We start from the raw sequence: 16336 nt of genomic DNA, 5'->3' as shown, positions 1-16336 counted from the left end.
GTTCCAGTAAATACAAGACCCACTAAAACAACAAGAAATAGAATTTCGTATCTCAGATTACGTTTTACAGAATATTCTCAGCATCCTTCTATTGAATCTTTTGTCAGGAATGCCTCCTGCAATTCCTGCTCTTCTGGTTTTTTTGTAAATGATGCTCTCTCATTCACAGCTGACTGTCAGAGCTGATGTCTCTCTCTCGTGCTGAGGACTCTTAGCTCTAGCAATGGGGAGTTAGCTCTGGGGTTCTGTCCAACTGTCCCCTTCTTTTATGCCCTTGATGCCATATTGAGTTTTTACAATAGGATTGGTCCTCTGTTGTCAAAACCATCAGATTTAAATTTAATAGATATTGGTAGCCAAAGGACCGGATTTAAATTGATTGGCTAAATTGAAAAGACATTATCTTGGCCTGTTAACTGTACAACCTTGTGATAGAAATGTTTCTGTTTGTGTGCTCTCTGTTGTGATGATGTTACTCCTTTAAGAAGATTATGTCATCTTGATTTTTTTTCCCCCAGAGGTGTTGTAAAAGGCAGAGGGTCCGATTCGACTGGGCTAAGGGACTTCACTAATGGCCAACAGATGTTGGCAAAGGCAACAATCGGAAAAAGGTTTGAGATTTTTTTTTCCTGAAACACTTCTACAGCGAAATAGTCTGTAAGGTCATCCCTCAGCCTCTGACCCTCCAGGGAAAATAGCCCCAGTCTATTTCAGCCTCTTGCAACAGCTCAAACTCCCCAACCCTGGCAGTATCTTTGTAAATCTTTTCAGAACCCTTTCATGTTTCACAACTTGTTACAAACATGTCGACTAATTCAGAGAAGCCTCTCAATTACAGCTGTAAATAGAGAAAGTGTGTTTAATCATGAGTCATGAATAAAGACTGTATTAATATTTTATTGTGAAGTTTTACTCCTACATCTCCAAACAGAGCATACAAACATGATCAGAGGGGAGTGATTGAGAAAATATGTGGGGCAAAAATTTTAGAGTGTGGCTTGTGTATGGAATGAGCTGCCAGTGGAAGTGGTTGAGGTCGGTACATTAACAACATTTAAAAGACATTTAGTCAAACACATGGCGAGGAAAGGCTTAGAAGGATAGTGGCCAAGTGCAGGGAAATGGGGTTACTGTTGATGGACATTTTGGTCGGCATGGACCAGTTTGGGCCGATGGGCCTGTCTCCGTGCTGTAGCACTGAATCGGGACTCTTTGTCTCTCCAACAGTTTTGAGTTTTCAGATGAGCATCTCACTTAATCACACTGAATAAAATCCGATCTCATTAGTCAACTCTGATGTGGAAGTGCTGGTGTTAGATTGGGCTGGACAAGGTCAGAAGTCAAATGGCACCAGGTTAGAGTCCAACAGGTTTATTTGAACTCAAGATTTCAGAGCACTGCTCCTTTGTCGGTGAAGTGATGAAGCAGCAGCATTGAAGAAGGAGCAATGCTCCTAAAGCTTGTAATTTCAAATAAACCTGTTGGTCTCTAAGCTGGTGTTGTGTGATTTCTGATATCTTCAGCTGTGGGTTTGTGTCGAACTTAATGAGATATTTTGTCCAACTCGGCATTTTTAAACAGTATCACTTGGAGGGATTCACTTGAAACCTTTCAACAGGTGAGTTCAACAAGACTGAACTATTCAAAGTTACTTGGACTCAATTTTAAAACTTGCATCAGGACCGGTAGACATAGAGATGTACAGCACGGAAACAGACCCTTCAGTCCAAATCATCAACGCTGACAAGACATCCTAAATTAATTTGGTTCCATTTGTCAGTATTTGGCCCATTATCTTTCTGAACCCTTCCTGTTCATGTCCGAAACCAGATGCCTTCTCAGTGGTATAATTGTACCAGCCTCCACTTTCTCTGGAAACTCATTCCATACATGCACTACCCTCTGCGTGAAAACATTGCCCCTTACATCCCTTTTAAATCTCTCACCCAGCCAAATAGCCTCTCCCTGCAGCTCAAACCCTCCAACCCCCGCCAACATCCTGGTAAATTGTTTCTGATACAGAAGTCAATGTTTTGGGAAGAACCCTTCTTCAGTCCTGAAGGAGGGTTAATACCCGAAATGCTAACTTTACCTCCTAATGCTACCTGGCTTGCTGCGTTCTCCCAGCCTCCTGCTTGCCTACTTTGGATTCCAGCAACCGCAATTATTTTTTGTTTCTAACAAATGGTGGAGCAGACTCAATGGGCTGAATGGCCTCATGTCTGCTCCAGTGGTCTTGTGGTCTTAGGTTTCTGCAGATTCTTAGGAACGTGCAGTCCCAGACTCCGAGTAATGTCGCCCACTGGAAGCAAAGTTTATGGAATCACAGAATCCCTACAGAATGTAAACAGGCCTTTTGGACCAACAAGGCAACACCAACCCTCCATACAGTTACCCACCCAGACCTATTCTCTTAACCCTATTACTTTACATTTACTTGGAGAAGGTGAGGATTGCAGATGCTGGAGATCAGAGGCAAGAATGTGGTGCTGAAAAAGCACAGCAGATCAGGCAGCATCCGAAGACCAGGAGAATCCTGATGAAGGACTTATGCCCAAAACGTCGATTCTCCTGCGCCTTAGATGCTGCCTGACCTGCTATGCTTTTCCAGCACCACACTTTTGACCAGTCTACATTTACCCCTGACTACTGCACCACACTTACACATCCCTGAACACTATGGACAATTTGGCTAGGCTAACTCACCCTAACTTGTACATCTTTGTATTGTGGGAGCAAAAGCGGAACACCCGGAGGAAACCCATGCAGACACGGGATAATCAAACAGTAGATTCAAACCCGAATCCATGGCTCTATGAGGCAGCTGTGCTAACCACTGAGCCACCATGTCGCCCCGAACCACTTTAGAGTTGCACTTGGGGGTGCGAGGCAGTGTGCAGTCCAGAAATTTTTTGACAATTTGTACAGTGGGAAAGTTGGTGGGCTTTTAAGAGTGGGGCACAAGGTTTAATCCACAGTAGCGTCACTGGCAGTATCCGATTGTTGGGAGCACTGGTGCCCCCGCTGGTGTCTTTGCAAGTTGCTGGAAAATGTGAACCTCTTGCCACACTCAGGGCAGCCGAATGGCCTCTCCCCTCTATGGACCCGCTGGTGGGTCAGCAGAGCAGAAGAATTGCTGAAGCCCTTCCTGCACTCAGGACAGTAGAACGGCCACTCTCCCATGTGGATCCGCTGGTGGGTCAGTAGGTGGGAGGAGCAGTTAAAGCGTTTCTCGCACTCTGGGCAGGAGAACGGCTTCTCCCCAGTGTGGACCCGCTGATGCCTCAGCAGGTGGGAGGAATTGCTGAAAGCCTTCCCGCACTCGCGACAGCTGAAGGGCCTCTCCCCCGTGTGGATCCGCCGGTGGGCCACGAGGTTGGAGGAGACTGCAAAGCCCTTCCCGCACACTGAGCAGGAGAATGGCTTCTCCCCGGTATGGACCCGCCGGTGGGTCAGCAGTTGGGAGGGCTGGGGAAAATTCTTCCCACACTCCGGGCAGGCAAATGGCCTCTCCCCAGTGTGGACCCGCTGGTGTGTCAGCAGGGAGGAGGAACTGCTGAAGCCCTTCCCACATTCAGGGCAGGGGAACGGCTTCTTGCCTGTGTGGACCCACTGGTGCCTCAGCAGGGCAGAGGAATCGCTAAAGGCCTTCCCGCACTCGGGGCAACTGAATGGCCTCTCCCCCGTGTGGACCCGTTGGTGCTTCAGCAGGTCAGAGGATTTGCTGAAGGCCTTCCCACAGTCAGAGCAGGGGAAGGGCCTCTCCCCGGTGTGGACACGCTGATGCGCCAGCAAGTGGGAGGAGTGGGTGAAGCTGTTCCCGCACTCGGGGCAGGTGAATGGTCTCTCCCCAGTGTGGACTCGGCGGTGGTCCAGCAGGTGGGAAGAGCGGATAAATCCCTTCCCACACTCTGGGCAGGAGAACGGCCTCTCCCTGGTGTGACTGCGCTGATGAATTTCCAGGGCAGATGGGACACTGAAGCCTTTCCCGCAGTCACCACACTTCCACGGTTTCTCCATGGGGCGAGATTCCTCTGGTTTCTCCATGGCCGAAGCTTCAGCTGCACACAAACGCGTGTACAAACCCTCCCTGCCGTGAATTCCTCTTTCCAGGCTGCATAATTGTGACCGGCTGCACATTCAATGCGCTGCCACAGTAGCGTCTCTCATCCAGCTCCACTGATGCTGAAAGCGTACTGAAACAGAAACCAAAGAATTTTGCTCTTTCTCACAGAATCATAGTCAAAAATCATTACAGTCCCATTGGATTGATTGACTGCCTGTCATTGACATGAAAATGAGGACTGCAGACGCTGGAGAGTCCGTCAAAATGTGTGGTGCTGGAAATACACAGCAGGTCAGGCAGCATCCAAGGAGCAGGAGAGTTGCTGTTTCGGGCATAAGCCCTTCAACTACTGAATTTGAAACTTCAGTCTTCAAATCTTCAAATGCATTGGAAAAAACAGATTATGAAAGTCATCACTGCCAGTCAGGGTAGAAATTCAGAACAAGCAATTCGACTTTATGCGGAACATTCTTTTCTTTTGGAATTCCATGAAATTGAAAGCACCATTACCCTCCTCCGATTGCTCTACATTTACACCTGATTAATGCATCTAACCTACACATCCTGGACACTATGGACAATTTAACATGGCTAATTCACCCAAACCTGCACATCTTTGGATAGTGGGAAGAAATCCGCCGCAAACACCAGACGGAGAATGTGCAATATCCACACACACAACGGCCCCGAGGCTGGAATTGTATCTGGCTCTCTGGTGCCGTGAGGCAGCATCACTAACCACAGACACTGTACCTTCCTTTTCCAGTCCCGCCACCAAGTCACTCAGCTTGAGCTCACGCAAAGCACTACGTTTAATTTTCGCTTCACACACACTGAACTTTCGGCCCGTCCCCACTTCCCCTACAGGAAATGCAAACAGCTGGGGGGTTGCCACATCAAATCCCTACAGTGCAGAATGAGGCCATTTGGCCCAACAACTATCCATTTACCTCCGACTAATATACCTAATCCACACATCCCTGAACACTATGGGGCAATTGAGCATGGCCAATTCATCCTAACCTGTACATCTTTGGACTGTGGGAGGAAACCGGAGCATCTAGATGAAATCCACACAGCCACGGGGAGGACAATGTCTGTGTGGAGTTTGCACAGTCACCTGAAGCTGGAGTCAAATCCTTGTCCCTGGTGCTGTGAGGCAGCAGCGCTAACCACTGAGCCACGTGCTGCCCGTGTGTGCTGAAAGAGATGCAATGTGGAACTTTATTGACTGTACCGCACAGTGGATTGTTGAGTAAGGTTGAGTCTCAAAGGATCTGGAAAGAGGTAGCCAACATTTAGGAGCGCATTGCGACAGATGCTGGAATCCGTCCTGAAAACAACAAATGCTGTAGATCACAGCTGGTCAGGCAGCGTCCACATAGAGAGAGCAAGCTAACATTTCAGGTCTTCTTTGAGATTTATAAAATCTTGATGGATACAGAGAAGGTGAATGCAGGGAGTCATTTCCCTGGAATGAGGGATTTCAAGACTAGCGGACATATTTTTAAGGTGAGAACAGAAAGATTTAAAAACAAAATAAGGGGTAACATTTTTACACAGAGTGCTTCACGTGTGGAATGAATTTCCAGAGGAAGTGGTAGATGCGCCTACAGTCACAACATTTAAATGACATTTGGATAAGTACATGAATAAGAAATGTTCAGAGGGATATTGGGCCAAGTACATGTAGGTGGGACTAGTTTAGTTTGGGATTATGGTCAACATGGACTGGTTGGACGGAAGGATCTGTTTCCGTGCTGCGTGACTCTGACTGGATACAGTGGATGTGGGGAAGATGTTTCCACCAGTAGGAGAAACGAGGACCAGAGGACACAGGCTCAGGGTGAAGGAATGCCTTCAGAACTGAGATGAGGAGGAAATTCTGCAGCCAGAGGATGGTGAATCTGTGGATCTCATTGCTGCAGAGCGCTGTGGAGGCCAAGTCGTTGAGGGCATTTAAGACAGGGATAGATAGGTCTTTGATAAGTAAGGGGATCAAGGGTTACGAGGAGAAGGCAACAGAATGGGGTTGAGAAACATATCGGCCATGATCGACTGGTGGAGCAGACTCAATGGGCCAAATGACCTCATTCTGCTCCTGTGTATTGTAGTGTTAAAACTGGGCAGATTACTGAAGTGGTTTTCATGAACAATTTCAGAGTCCTGAAGTAATGTCGTAGAGGTGTACAGCACGGAAACAGACCCTTTAGTCCAACTCGTCCATGCCGACCAGTTATCCTAACCTAATCTCGTCCCATTTGCCAGGACTTGGCCACTATCGCTCTAAACCTTTCCTATTCATATACCCATCCAGATGCCTTTTAAATGCCTTAGTTGTACCATCCTCCATCACTTACTCTGACACTCATTCCATACATTCACCACCCTCTGCATGAAACACTTGTCCCTGAAGTCCCTTTTAAAATCTTTCCCCTCTCACTCTAAACCTATGCCCTCTAGTTCTGGACTCCACAACCCAGGGAGAAGACCTTGTCTGTTTATAAAATCATGAGGATTATGGATAGAATAAACGTGTCGAAGGTCACCCCCCCCCCCCCCACAAAAGCTTCTGACGCTCCAGGAAAACAGTCCGAGTCTATTCTGCCTCTCCAGATAGCTAAAATCCTCCAAACCTGGCAACATTCTTGTAAATCTTTTCTGAACCCTTTCAAGTTTCACAGCATCCTCCTGTTAGGAAGGAGACCAGAATTGCACACAATATTCCGAAAGTGGCCTAACCAGTGTCCTATACAGCTGGAACGTGACCTCTCAACTTTCCTACCCAATGCTCTGACCGATAAAGGAAGGCAATACAAATGCCTTCCTCACTGTTCTATCTACCTGCGACTCTACTGTCAAGAAGCTATGAACCTGCACTCCAAGGTTTCTTTGATCAGCAACACTCCCTCGGACCTTACCTGATTTGCTTTTCCAAATGTAATACCTCACATTTATCTAAATTAAACTCCATCTGCCATTCCTTAGCCCATTGGCCCATCGGATTAAGATCCCATTGTCATCTGAGGTAACCTTATTTGCTGTCCACTACACCTCCAATTTTGGTGTCATCTGCAAACTTACTAACTATACCTCTTATGCTCACATCCAAATCATTCATATGAATGATGAAAAGTATTGGGACCAGCACCAATCCATGTGGCACAACACTGGTCACAGGCCTCCAGTCTGAAAATCAACCCTTCACCACCACTCTGTCTACTACCTTCAAACCAGATCTGTATCCAAATTGCTAGTTCTCCCTGTATTTCTCGAGATCTAACCTTGCTAACCAGTCTCTCATGAGGAACCTTGTTGAATGCCTTTCTGAAGTCCATGGAGATCATGTCGACTGCTCTGCCCTCGTCAATCCCTTGCTGCTTCTTCAAAAAATTCAATCAAGTTCGTGAGGCATTATTTCTCACGCACAAAGCCATGCTGACTATCCCTAATCAGTCCTTGCCTTTCCAAATACATGTAAATCCTGTCTCTCAGGATTACCTCCAACCACTTGCCCTCCGGCAATGTCAGGCTCACTGGTTGATAGTTCCCTGGCTTTTCCTTGCAATCTTTCTTAAATATTGGTACCACCGTTAGACAACCTCCAGTCTTTCATCACCTCACTTGTGACTACCGATGGTACAAATACCTCAGCAAGGGACCCAGCAATCACTTCTCCAGCTTCCCACAGAGTTCTAGGGTACAACTGATCAGGTTCTGGGGATTTATCCACTTGCATGCATTTCAAGACATCCAGCACCACCTCCTTTGTAGTATGGACATTTTTACATTTTTCAAGATATCATCATCTGTTTCCACACATTCTATTTCTTCCATGTCCTTCCCTACAGTAAACACTGATGCAAAATACTTGTTTATTATCACCCCCAACTCCTGCAGCTCCACACATCGGCTGTCTTGCTGATCTTTGAGGGGCCCTGTTCTCTCCCCAGTTACCCTTTTCTCCTTAATGTATTTATAAAAACCCTTTGGATTCTCCTTAACTCTACTTGTCGAAGCTATCTCATGTTCCCTTTTTGCCCTCCTGAGTTTACTCTTAAGTATAATCCAACTGCTTTGTACTGTCAGGATTCACTCGATCTCTCCTGTCTATACTTGTCATATGCTTCCTTCTTTTTCTGAACCAAAAGCTCAATTCCTCTCGTCATTCAGCATTCACTACACCTACCAGCCTCCCCTTTCACCCTGGGTTCCAGATGAGAGTGGTGCTGGAAAAACACAGCAGTTCAGGCAGCATCCAAGGAGCAGGAAAATCGATGTTTTGGGCAAAAGCCCTTCATCTAATCTATAATCTGGTTTCCAGCATCTGCAGTCCTTGTTTTTACCTTGTTTTTCCCCTTTCACACTAACAGGAATATACTGTCTCTGGACTCTCAGTTTCTTATTTTTGAAGGCTTCCCATTTTCTAGCTATCCCTTTACCTGCGAACATCTGCTCCCAGTTAGCTTTTGAAAGATCTTGCCTAATACCAAGTTAGCCATCCTCCAATTTAGATCTGGTCTATACTTTATCATCACTCTTTTATAGCTCATAGAATTATGGTCACTGGCCCCAAAGTGCTCCTCCACTGACAGCTCAGTCACCTGCCCTGCCTTATTTCCCAAGAGTAGGTCACGGTTTGCACCTTCACTCGTCAGAACATCCATTGACTGAATCAGAAAATTTTCTTGTACACATTTAAATTCCTCCTTAACTCTACTTGTCGAAGCTATCTCATGTTCCCTTTTTGCCCTCCTGAGTTTACTCTTAAGTATACTCCAACTGCCTTTGTACTGCCTTTAAACACTATGGAAGTCCCAGTCTATGTTGGGAAAGTTAAAATCCCTGACCATAACCACCCTATTATTATTATTACAGATAACTGAAATCTTACAATTTTTTTCTCAATTTCCCTCTGACTATTAGGGAGTCTGTAATAAAATCCCAATAAGGTGATCATCCCTTTTTTTATTTCTCAGTTCCACCCAAATAAGCTTCCTGCATGTATTCCCAGGAATATCCTCCCTAAGCACAGTAATATATCCCTTATCAAAAAAGCCACTCTCCCTCCTCTCCTGCCCCCCTTTCTATCCTTCCAATGCCATGTGTGTTCTAGAACATTAAGCTGCCAGTGCTGTCCATCCTTGAGCCATGTTTCAGTAATTGCCATGATATCTCAGTCCCAAGTTCCTAACCATCATCTGCCTTCCCTGTTTGGCCTCTTGCAATTGAAATAAATGTAGTTTAATTTATCAGTCCTACCTTGTTCTCTGCTTTGTTACTTCCTGCTCTGATTGTTTAACTCAGTCCCTTTCCCAACTGGACCAGTCACAGACTGATCTCTTTCCTCACTATTTCTCTGGGTCCCTGCAATCCCTGCCCCCCACCCACCCCTACCTTACTAGTTTAAATCCTCCTGAGCAGCTCTCGAAAATCTCCCAGCAATATATTAGTCCCCTTCCAATTCGGGTGCGATCCATCCTTCTTGTACAGGTCTTTTCTACCCCAGAAGAGATTCCAATATTCACATTTTTGGATCCTTTCTCCCATGCATCAGTTCCTCAGCCACACATTCATCTGCCTTGTCCACCTATTCTCACCCTCACTAGCAACATTCCCCATTAACTGGTTAAGTCCTGGATTGCTTTCCTAAAATGCAACACCTCACGTTCGTCTAAATTAAACTCCATCTGCCAATCCTCGGTCCAGTATTCCATCCGATCGATTATAATTTATAGCAAACTCTCTTTCCTCCCTTATTCCCTAAAAGCTGAAAATCTCCATCCCACACACTCTCCCTTTCATTCTCATTTTACTGAACCTAATCCCTGCTCTGCCTCATCCTGAAAAGTCTGGTTCATGTTGATGAACAGGCCTACACTCAGGGGGGATTTAATTGAAACATGGCTTAGCTGAATGGCTTGGACAGAGTGCATGGTGGGGGAGATGTTTCAGTGGTAGGAGAGATGGGGACTCGAGGGCACAGCCTTCGAGTAAACGGAAGATCTTTTCGAAAGGAGATAAGGAGAAACTTCTTCAGCCAGACAGTGGCGAATCTATGAAATTTACTGCCACAGAAAGCTGCGGTAGTGAAGTCACTGAGTATATTTAAGACTGAAACAGATGATAGGTTCTTGAGTATCAAGGGGAGAAAGCTGGAGAATGGGGTTGAGAAATTTATCAGCCATGATTGAATGGTGGAGCAGACCCAGTGGGCTGATTGGCCTAATTTCTGCTCCTGTGTCTTATAGGCTCTTGCTGTTCTGGACACAGTGAGAGAAACTTGGGAGCAGGAGTAGGCCATTTGGATCTTTCAAGCCTGCACCAGCATTCAACAGATCATGACTGGATATTAATATACCTACATCTAGGTCGATAAACTGGGAATTTTTTTCACTGGAGCATAGAGGTGACCTCACAGAGGATTATAAAATCACAAAGGATAGAGATGTCCTTTGGCTCAGATGTGAGCTTCAAGATTAGGGAGCACATTTTTAAGGCGAGAGGAGAAAGATTTTAAAAAGACATCAGAAGCACCCTTTTTTAAGAGAGTAGTTTGTGTGTGGAATGAATGTCCAGAGAAAGTCCAGAGGTCAGATCAGTTTTCCTTCGTGTGAATCCAAGGAAAGCGATGGGATCAGACGTAGGACCAGGCCGTGCATTCAGAGCATGTGCAGATCAACTGGCAGAGGTCTTCCCGTACACCTTCAACCTCTCCCTGCAGCAGGCCACTGTCCCTGCCTGTTACAAGAGGGCCAACATCATCCCTGTGCCTCAGAAGACTCATGCAGCACGTCTCAATAACTACCGCCCAGTTGCCCTAACTTCGGTGGTCATGAATTGCTTTGAAAAGCTGGTCATGGCATTAATCAACTCCAGCCTTCCCACTACTCTTGCCCCACTCCACGTCAGATGCTATATCATTTGCTCTTCCCTCCTCCCTAGAACATCTTGACACCAAGAACAGGTACGTAAGAATCCTACTTATTGACTACAATTCAACCTTTAACATTATTATCCCCTCGAGACTGATTACTAAACTTAGTGATCTCGGACTAAGCCCCACTCTCTGCAACTGGATCCTCAGTTTCCTTACCCACAGGCCACAATCAGTGAAGACTGGGGACAATATTTGATCCTCACTAACACAACACTGTAGCCCTCCAGGGGTGCATACTCAGCCCCCTACTGTACTCACTGTATACCCACGACTGCGTCACCAAATACAAGACTAATGCCATTTGCAAGTTCACTGGCACCACTATAGTCAGTCAAATCTCAGATGGCAACAAAACAGACTGCAGACGGGAGGTGGAAGACCTGGAAAAATGATGCACTGAAAACAAACTAGATCTCAATGCTAGCAAAACCAAGAAACTCGTTATTGACTTTTGGCGGGATGTTACTCACGCACCCATACACATTAAGAGCACAGAGGTGGAATGAGAGGAGAGTGTCAAGCTCCTGGGAGTGGTCATCCACAACAAGCTGTCTTGGATGTATCACTACCTGGTATGGCAACTGTACCATTCAAGATTGGAGATGGTTACAGAGAGTGGTGAACTCAGCCCAGACAATCACAAAGGTCAACCTCCCATCTATAGAATCCATCTACCAGGCCTGCTGTCAAGGGAAGCCGCCAGCATTCTTAAAGATCCATCCCACTCTGGCAATGTTTGTCTCCAACCTCTACCATCGAGGACAAGGTACAGAAGCCTGAACAAACGCACCAGCCGGTTTTGTAACAGTTTCTACCCTACTATTGTTAGAACACTGAATAGACTCTCAAACTCTCAGGATTTGCCTGAACGTTTGCTTTTGTTTTTGCCGCTGTTTACCTATTATTTACTATGCTACTTAACTATGTGATCGCAAGACAACACTTTTCACAGTGCCTCAGGACATGTGACAATAAATAAATTCCATTCAGTTCAAGTGGTGGATGTAGTCCAGTTAAAAGGGTTAAAAAGCATTTGGATCAGCACTTGAATAGGAATGGTTCAGAGGGATATGGGCCAAACACTGGCAGGTGCAACTAGTTTAGTTTGAGAACATAGTCAGCATGGACGAGTTGGACAGAACAGTCTGTTTCTGCACTGTCTGACTGTCTAACTGTTCTATACTGGTCTTAAACCCATTTTCTTGCCTCCCCCCATCCACTTCCTTGTTGTCGAAAATTCAAATGAACTCAGCCTTGAATATATTCAATGAACCCCACCCCCAACTGCAAGAAGACATCGCCACCTCTAAACTCAATTCCTCTTGCTAATGTACCACTTGCCTTGCTCATTGCTTGCTGATATAGAAGGACGCTGAGGCCTGTTTGTACATCAACACATCATTCCTGATGAAGGGCTCGTGCCTGAAATGTCGAATCTCCTGCTCCTCAGATGCTGCCTGAACCTGCTATGCTTTTCCAGCCCTACACTTTTCGACTCTGATCTCCAGCATATGCAGTACTCACTTTCTTCACATCCCAATATATCACTATTTAAGGAATGCGTCTCCTTTCTGCTTTTTTTTAAAACAGCAAATGCGATAACTTCACATTGTGCTACGACATTTGCCATGTGTTTGCTAACTGAGACACAATCTTGGACCAACTTTTCCAGACTCTCTCCCCTCGCCGGGATTCACTCCCTTTCCTTTCAATTACTGCAAAACAAAAATTGAACCCCAGAATGAAAACAAATGGAAAAGGGGGTGAGAAAAGAAAGTGCCGTACTCACAGATGTTGGACAGAGGAAGGAAGTTGCAGTCTGGAGTGAAGCTCAATCTTCCTTCAGAGAGGAACAACAGCAGTAGCAGCTTCAGAAGCTCATGGTCAAACTTCCGTATTCAGACAATAGCAAGGCTCTGATTGACAAAGGAACCAGGCTCCTTCCGGTCATCCCGAGCTCCCCATTGGTCCATCAAAAGAAGGTCGCGGTCCGTAATTGCGGACAGCGTGGGGCATGCGCAGTTCTTGTTAACGCCGCTGAACATGCGCAGTACTTACTGACACCGAGGAGTATGCGCAGTGTGGTCTGTGGCGATGCTGGTGTTGTTGACAAGATTTTGTACCCGAATGTCAAATGTCAACAGGAGTTTAAAAAAAGCTGAAGCCACATTTTTTTAAACCTGTAGCTCGACATTTTATTGCGTTTGCATTTTGTGTGACTCCTCAACTTTTGAATGTCTTTTCCCCAGGGCAGGGGAGTCCCAAACTAGAGGGCATAGATTTCGGTTGAGAGGGAAAAGATTTAAAGGGACCTCAGGGTCAGAAAAAAACACTTTGAAAGTTAATTCCCCTCAACAAATGCCCGCTCTTATGCCCTGAACAATATAGATTGTTCACAGCCTATTAATCATGAGTAGCAATGATGTTGTGAAACTTAGAAGGGTTCAAAAACGATTTACAAATATGTTGCAAAGGTTGGAAGGGTTCAGTTGCAGGGAGAGGCTGAATAGGCTGGGGCTGATTTTCATACAGCGTTGGATGCTGAGGGTTTATAAAACCTTATAGACATTTATAAAATCATGAGGGGCATTGAAAGGTTAGATAAACAAGGTATTTTCGCTAGGGTGGGAGAGTCCAGAACGAGAGGGTATTCATTTTGGGTGAGAGGGGAAAGATATAAAAAGGACCTAAGGAGCAAATTTTTCACGCAAAGGGTGGTGCATGTATTGAATTAGCTGCCAGAAGAAGTGGTGGAGGCTGGTACAATTACAAAATTTAAAAGACATTTGGATGGGTATATGGGCCAAGATTAATTTAGGATACCTGGTCAGCATGGACCGACGGGTTTGTACAACTCTATGGTTCTATTTCTGCATAGTCAGAATCAATTTCACAAGACTAGGAATAGGCCGTCCACAAATTACACCCTGTCCTCAACTGTGGACTAACTGGACATATTTGAATGCAAGTTTCAGAAAGATGTCTGCAGCTTTTCTATAAAGTTGAACATGCTTTCATGATATTTCTGAATATATCATTTTAGCTATTCTCAATTTTAAAGATCAGTCATTTCTCATGCAGCCGTGTCTACCAGGTAGAGTCATCAACATCCATTCTCTTTCTCTCTTCCTAGAAGGGTTTGATACAGCGATCGAAGAGGGTTTGAGGCATCCGCAAGGACAGGGAGTGGATGGAAGAGAAGGAGAGAGAATGGACAGAGGGGCAGAGTGTCAGGGGGTGAGAGAGATAATTGACAGGGGGACAGAGGGTGGGAGGATGAGAACACTGGGGGGAACAGAGGGTGATGGGGATGGAGAAGATTGTGGGGACCGATGGTGAGGGAAAGAAAAAGACTGGTGGGCAGAGGTGGGGAGGAAAAGAATGCAGGGCAGAGGGTGGGGGTTGAGAGAGAATGGACGGGGACAGTGGGTGGGGAGAGATTGGACAGGGGGGCAAAGGGTGGGGGGGAGAGACTGCCCAAATCCCACCTTCCCCCGGACCGGTGTTGATATCTCATGAACTGGAACCCACTCCTCCCACAGCAGACTTGGGTCAATCATTTCTCAATATATACGTGGCGAAAGCAGTAGAATCATAATTCTGACAGGCCATTCGGCCCATCGAATTCACACTGACATTCCAAATAGCATCCCATCCAGACCCATCCGCTGACCCTACAGCCCTGCAGTTCCTCATGGCTAACCCACTCTAATCTGCACACTTCAGCATTGCCAATCCACCCTAAACTGCAGATCTTTGGACTGTGGGAGGAAACCAGAGCACTCGCAGGTAACCTACACAGACACAAGGAGGAGGACGTGCCAAAGTCCACACAGACAGTTGCCCAAGGATGGAATCAAACATGTACCCCTGGCACTGTGAGGCAGTGGTACTAACCACTGAGCCACTGTGCCGTCCAGAGTTAGTTTCTAACTTTTCACGTACCCTCAGCAGAGGCTATCTCCTGACATTTGTGGACCACACCTGCTGTAACCTCCATTTCCCACATCTTCAGCCCTGAGCACATTGGTTCCCGAATCCTGGCATCAGATAGACACCGATGTCATCTGGCCTCCTGCTACCAACTGCGGAGACTGGAGACAATCCCTGTCACTATTCTGTCCCTTTCCACCATCTCCCCAATGTTGTTCGTACTCCCAGCACCCAGCCAGTTCGCTCCTCCACTCCCTTGCAGCCTTCTCTCCGATCCCCTTTACCTGCCTAATCCACGCTCACACCTCCTGACCCTGTCCACTGACTCAATCAGAAGGGTCTGTCCGGAGAGGAATGACCAACTCGTGGAATAAAATGTCTGGTTATTTTTTTCATCAAAGGTCTGCAGCCTGGCTTTCAGCTCCATCTCTCTGAGCCGAATGTCCACCAGCATGTGTTTGCCCTGGATCACAGCATCCAGAGCCTCCCACCTTCTGCAAATCAAAAGACAAGTCCCACCTTACACTCTCCAAAGTGTGTTGTGTAACTGCTTAATCATTTCTGGTGGCCGAGCAGAGGCTAAGTTCAACTTGGATTCCAAACTTGGGTATCAATAGCCATGAGGATGGCTTCAAATGGACCTTGGGTTGACGTCACACTACATGTGACTCCACTACACTATACAGTCTCTCTCTCTCTCACACACACAGACACACACACACACACAGACACACACACACTCACACACACACACATGCATGTAAGTCAATAGGGTGAATTTGCAGAATTATATTTGCAAATACATTGTATTTTGCTCAAAAAGTGCACAATCTGCAGGCAGTCAATGCATGTAATAATTTTATAAATTCCTACTTTGGAAATAAAACCAGTCTGACTCAAGATTGGGATACTGACAGACTTGAACCTCACACCTTCCATGCATTGTCTGAGCTGTCACTTCTTTCTTTAAAATAGAGTCATAGAGTCTTAGAGATGTACAGCATGAAACAGACCCTTCAGTCCAATCCGTCTACGCCAACCAGACATCCCAACCTAATCTAATCCCACCTGCCAGCACCCAGCCCATATCCCTCCAAACCCTTCCCATTCATATACCCATCCAAATGCCTCTTAAATGTTACAATTGTACCAACCTCTGGCAGCTCATTCAACACGTACCACCCTCTGCGTGAAAACGTTGCCCCTTAGGTCTCTTTTATATCTTTCCCCTCTCACCCAAAAGGAATGCCCTCTCGTTCTGGACTGCCCAATCCCAGGGAAAATACTTTCTCTATTTATCGTATTCATGCCCCTCATAATTTTGTAAACCTCTATAAGGTCACCCCTCAGCCTCCGACGCTCCAGGGAAAACAGCCCCAGCCTGTTCAGCCTCTCCC

General features: G+C 46.1%; 1 protein-coding gene across 1 annotated transcript; it reads right to left on the bottom strand.

Annotated features, from left to right (window-relative positions):
- Positions 1-828: 828 nt before the first annotated feature.
- Positions 829-13051, bottom strand: LOC148144055 (uncharacterized). The gene is made up of 3 exons (XM_087975723.1): positions 12911-13051; positions 3323-3948; positions 829-838 (listed from the first exon to the last, which is right to left on the bottom strand). The coding sequence occupies exons 1-3, from the start codon at positions 13049-13051 to the stop codon at positions 829-831; spliced, it is 777 nt and encodes a 258-aa protein (XP_087831849.1).
- Positions 13052-16336: the final 3285 nt, after the last annotated feature.

The sequence above is a fragment of the Chiloscyllium plagiosum genome, unplaced genomic scaffold (assembly GCF_037043375.1).
Source record: "Chiloscyllium plagiosum isolate Xiang-an unplaced genomic scaffold, Cpla_swu_hap1 HiC_scaffold_27, whole genome shotgun sequence".
Classification (NCBI taxonomy): domain Eukaryota; kingdom Metazoa; phylum Chordata; class Chondrichthyes; order Orectolobiformes; family Hemiscylliidae; genus Chiloscyllium; species Chiloscyllium plagiosum.
This window is presented reverse-complemented; position numbering and strand designations above follow the sequence as displayed.

Bases quoted from the DNA above. Each gene is read 5' to 3' on its own strand.
- LOC148144055 (XM_087975723.1), bottom strand. From the start codon at position 13,051: ATGTTCAGCGGCGTTAACAAGAACTGCGCATGCCCCACGCTGTCCGCA. The intron at 3,949-12,910 runs GTCTGAATACGG...GAAATTCATCAG, and splicing joins TCAATCAGAGCCTTGCTATT to CGCAGTCACACCAGGGAGAG.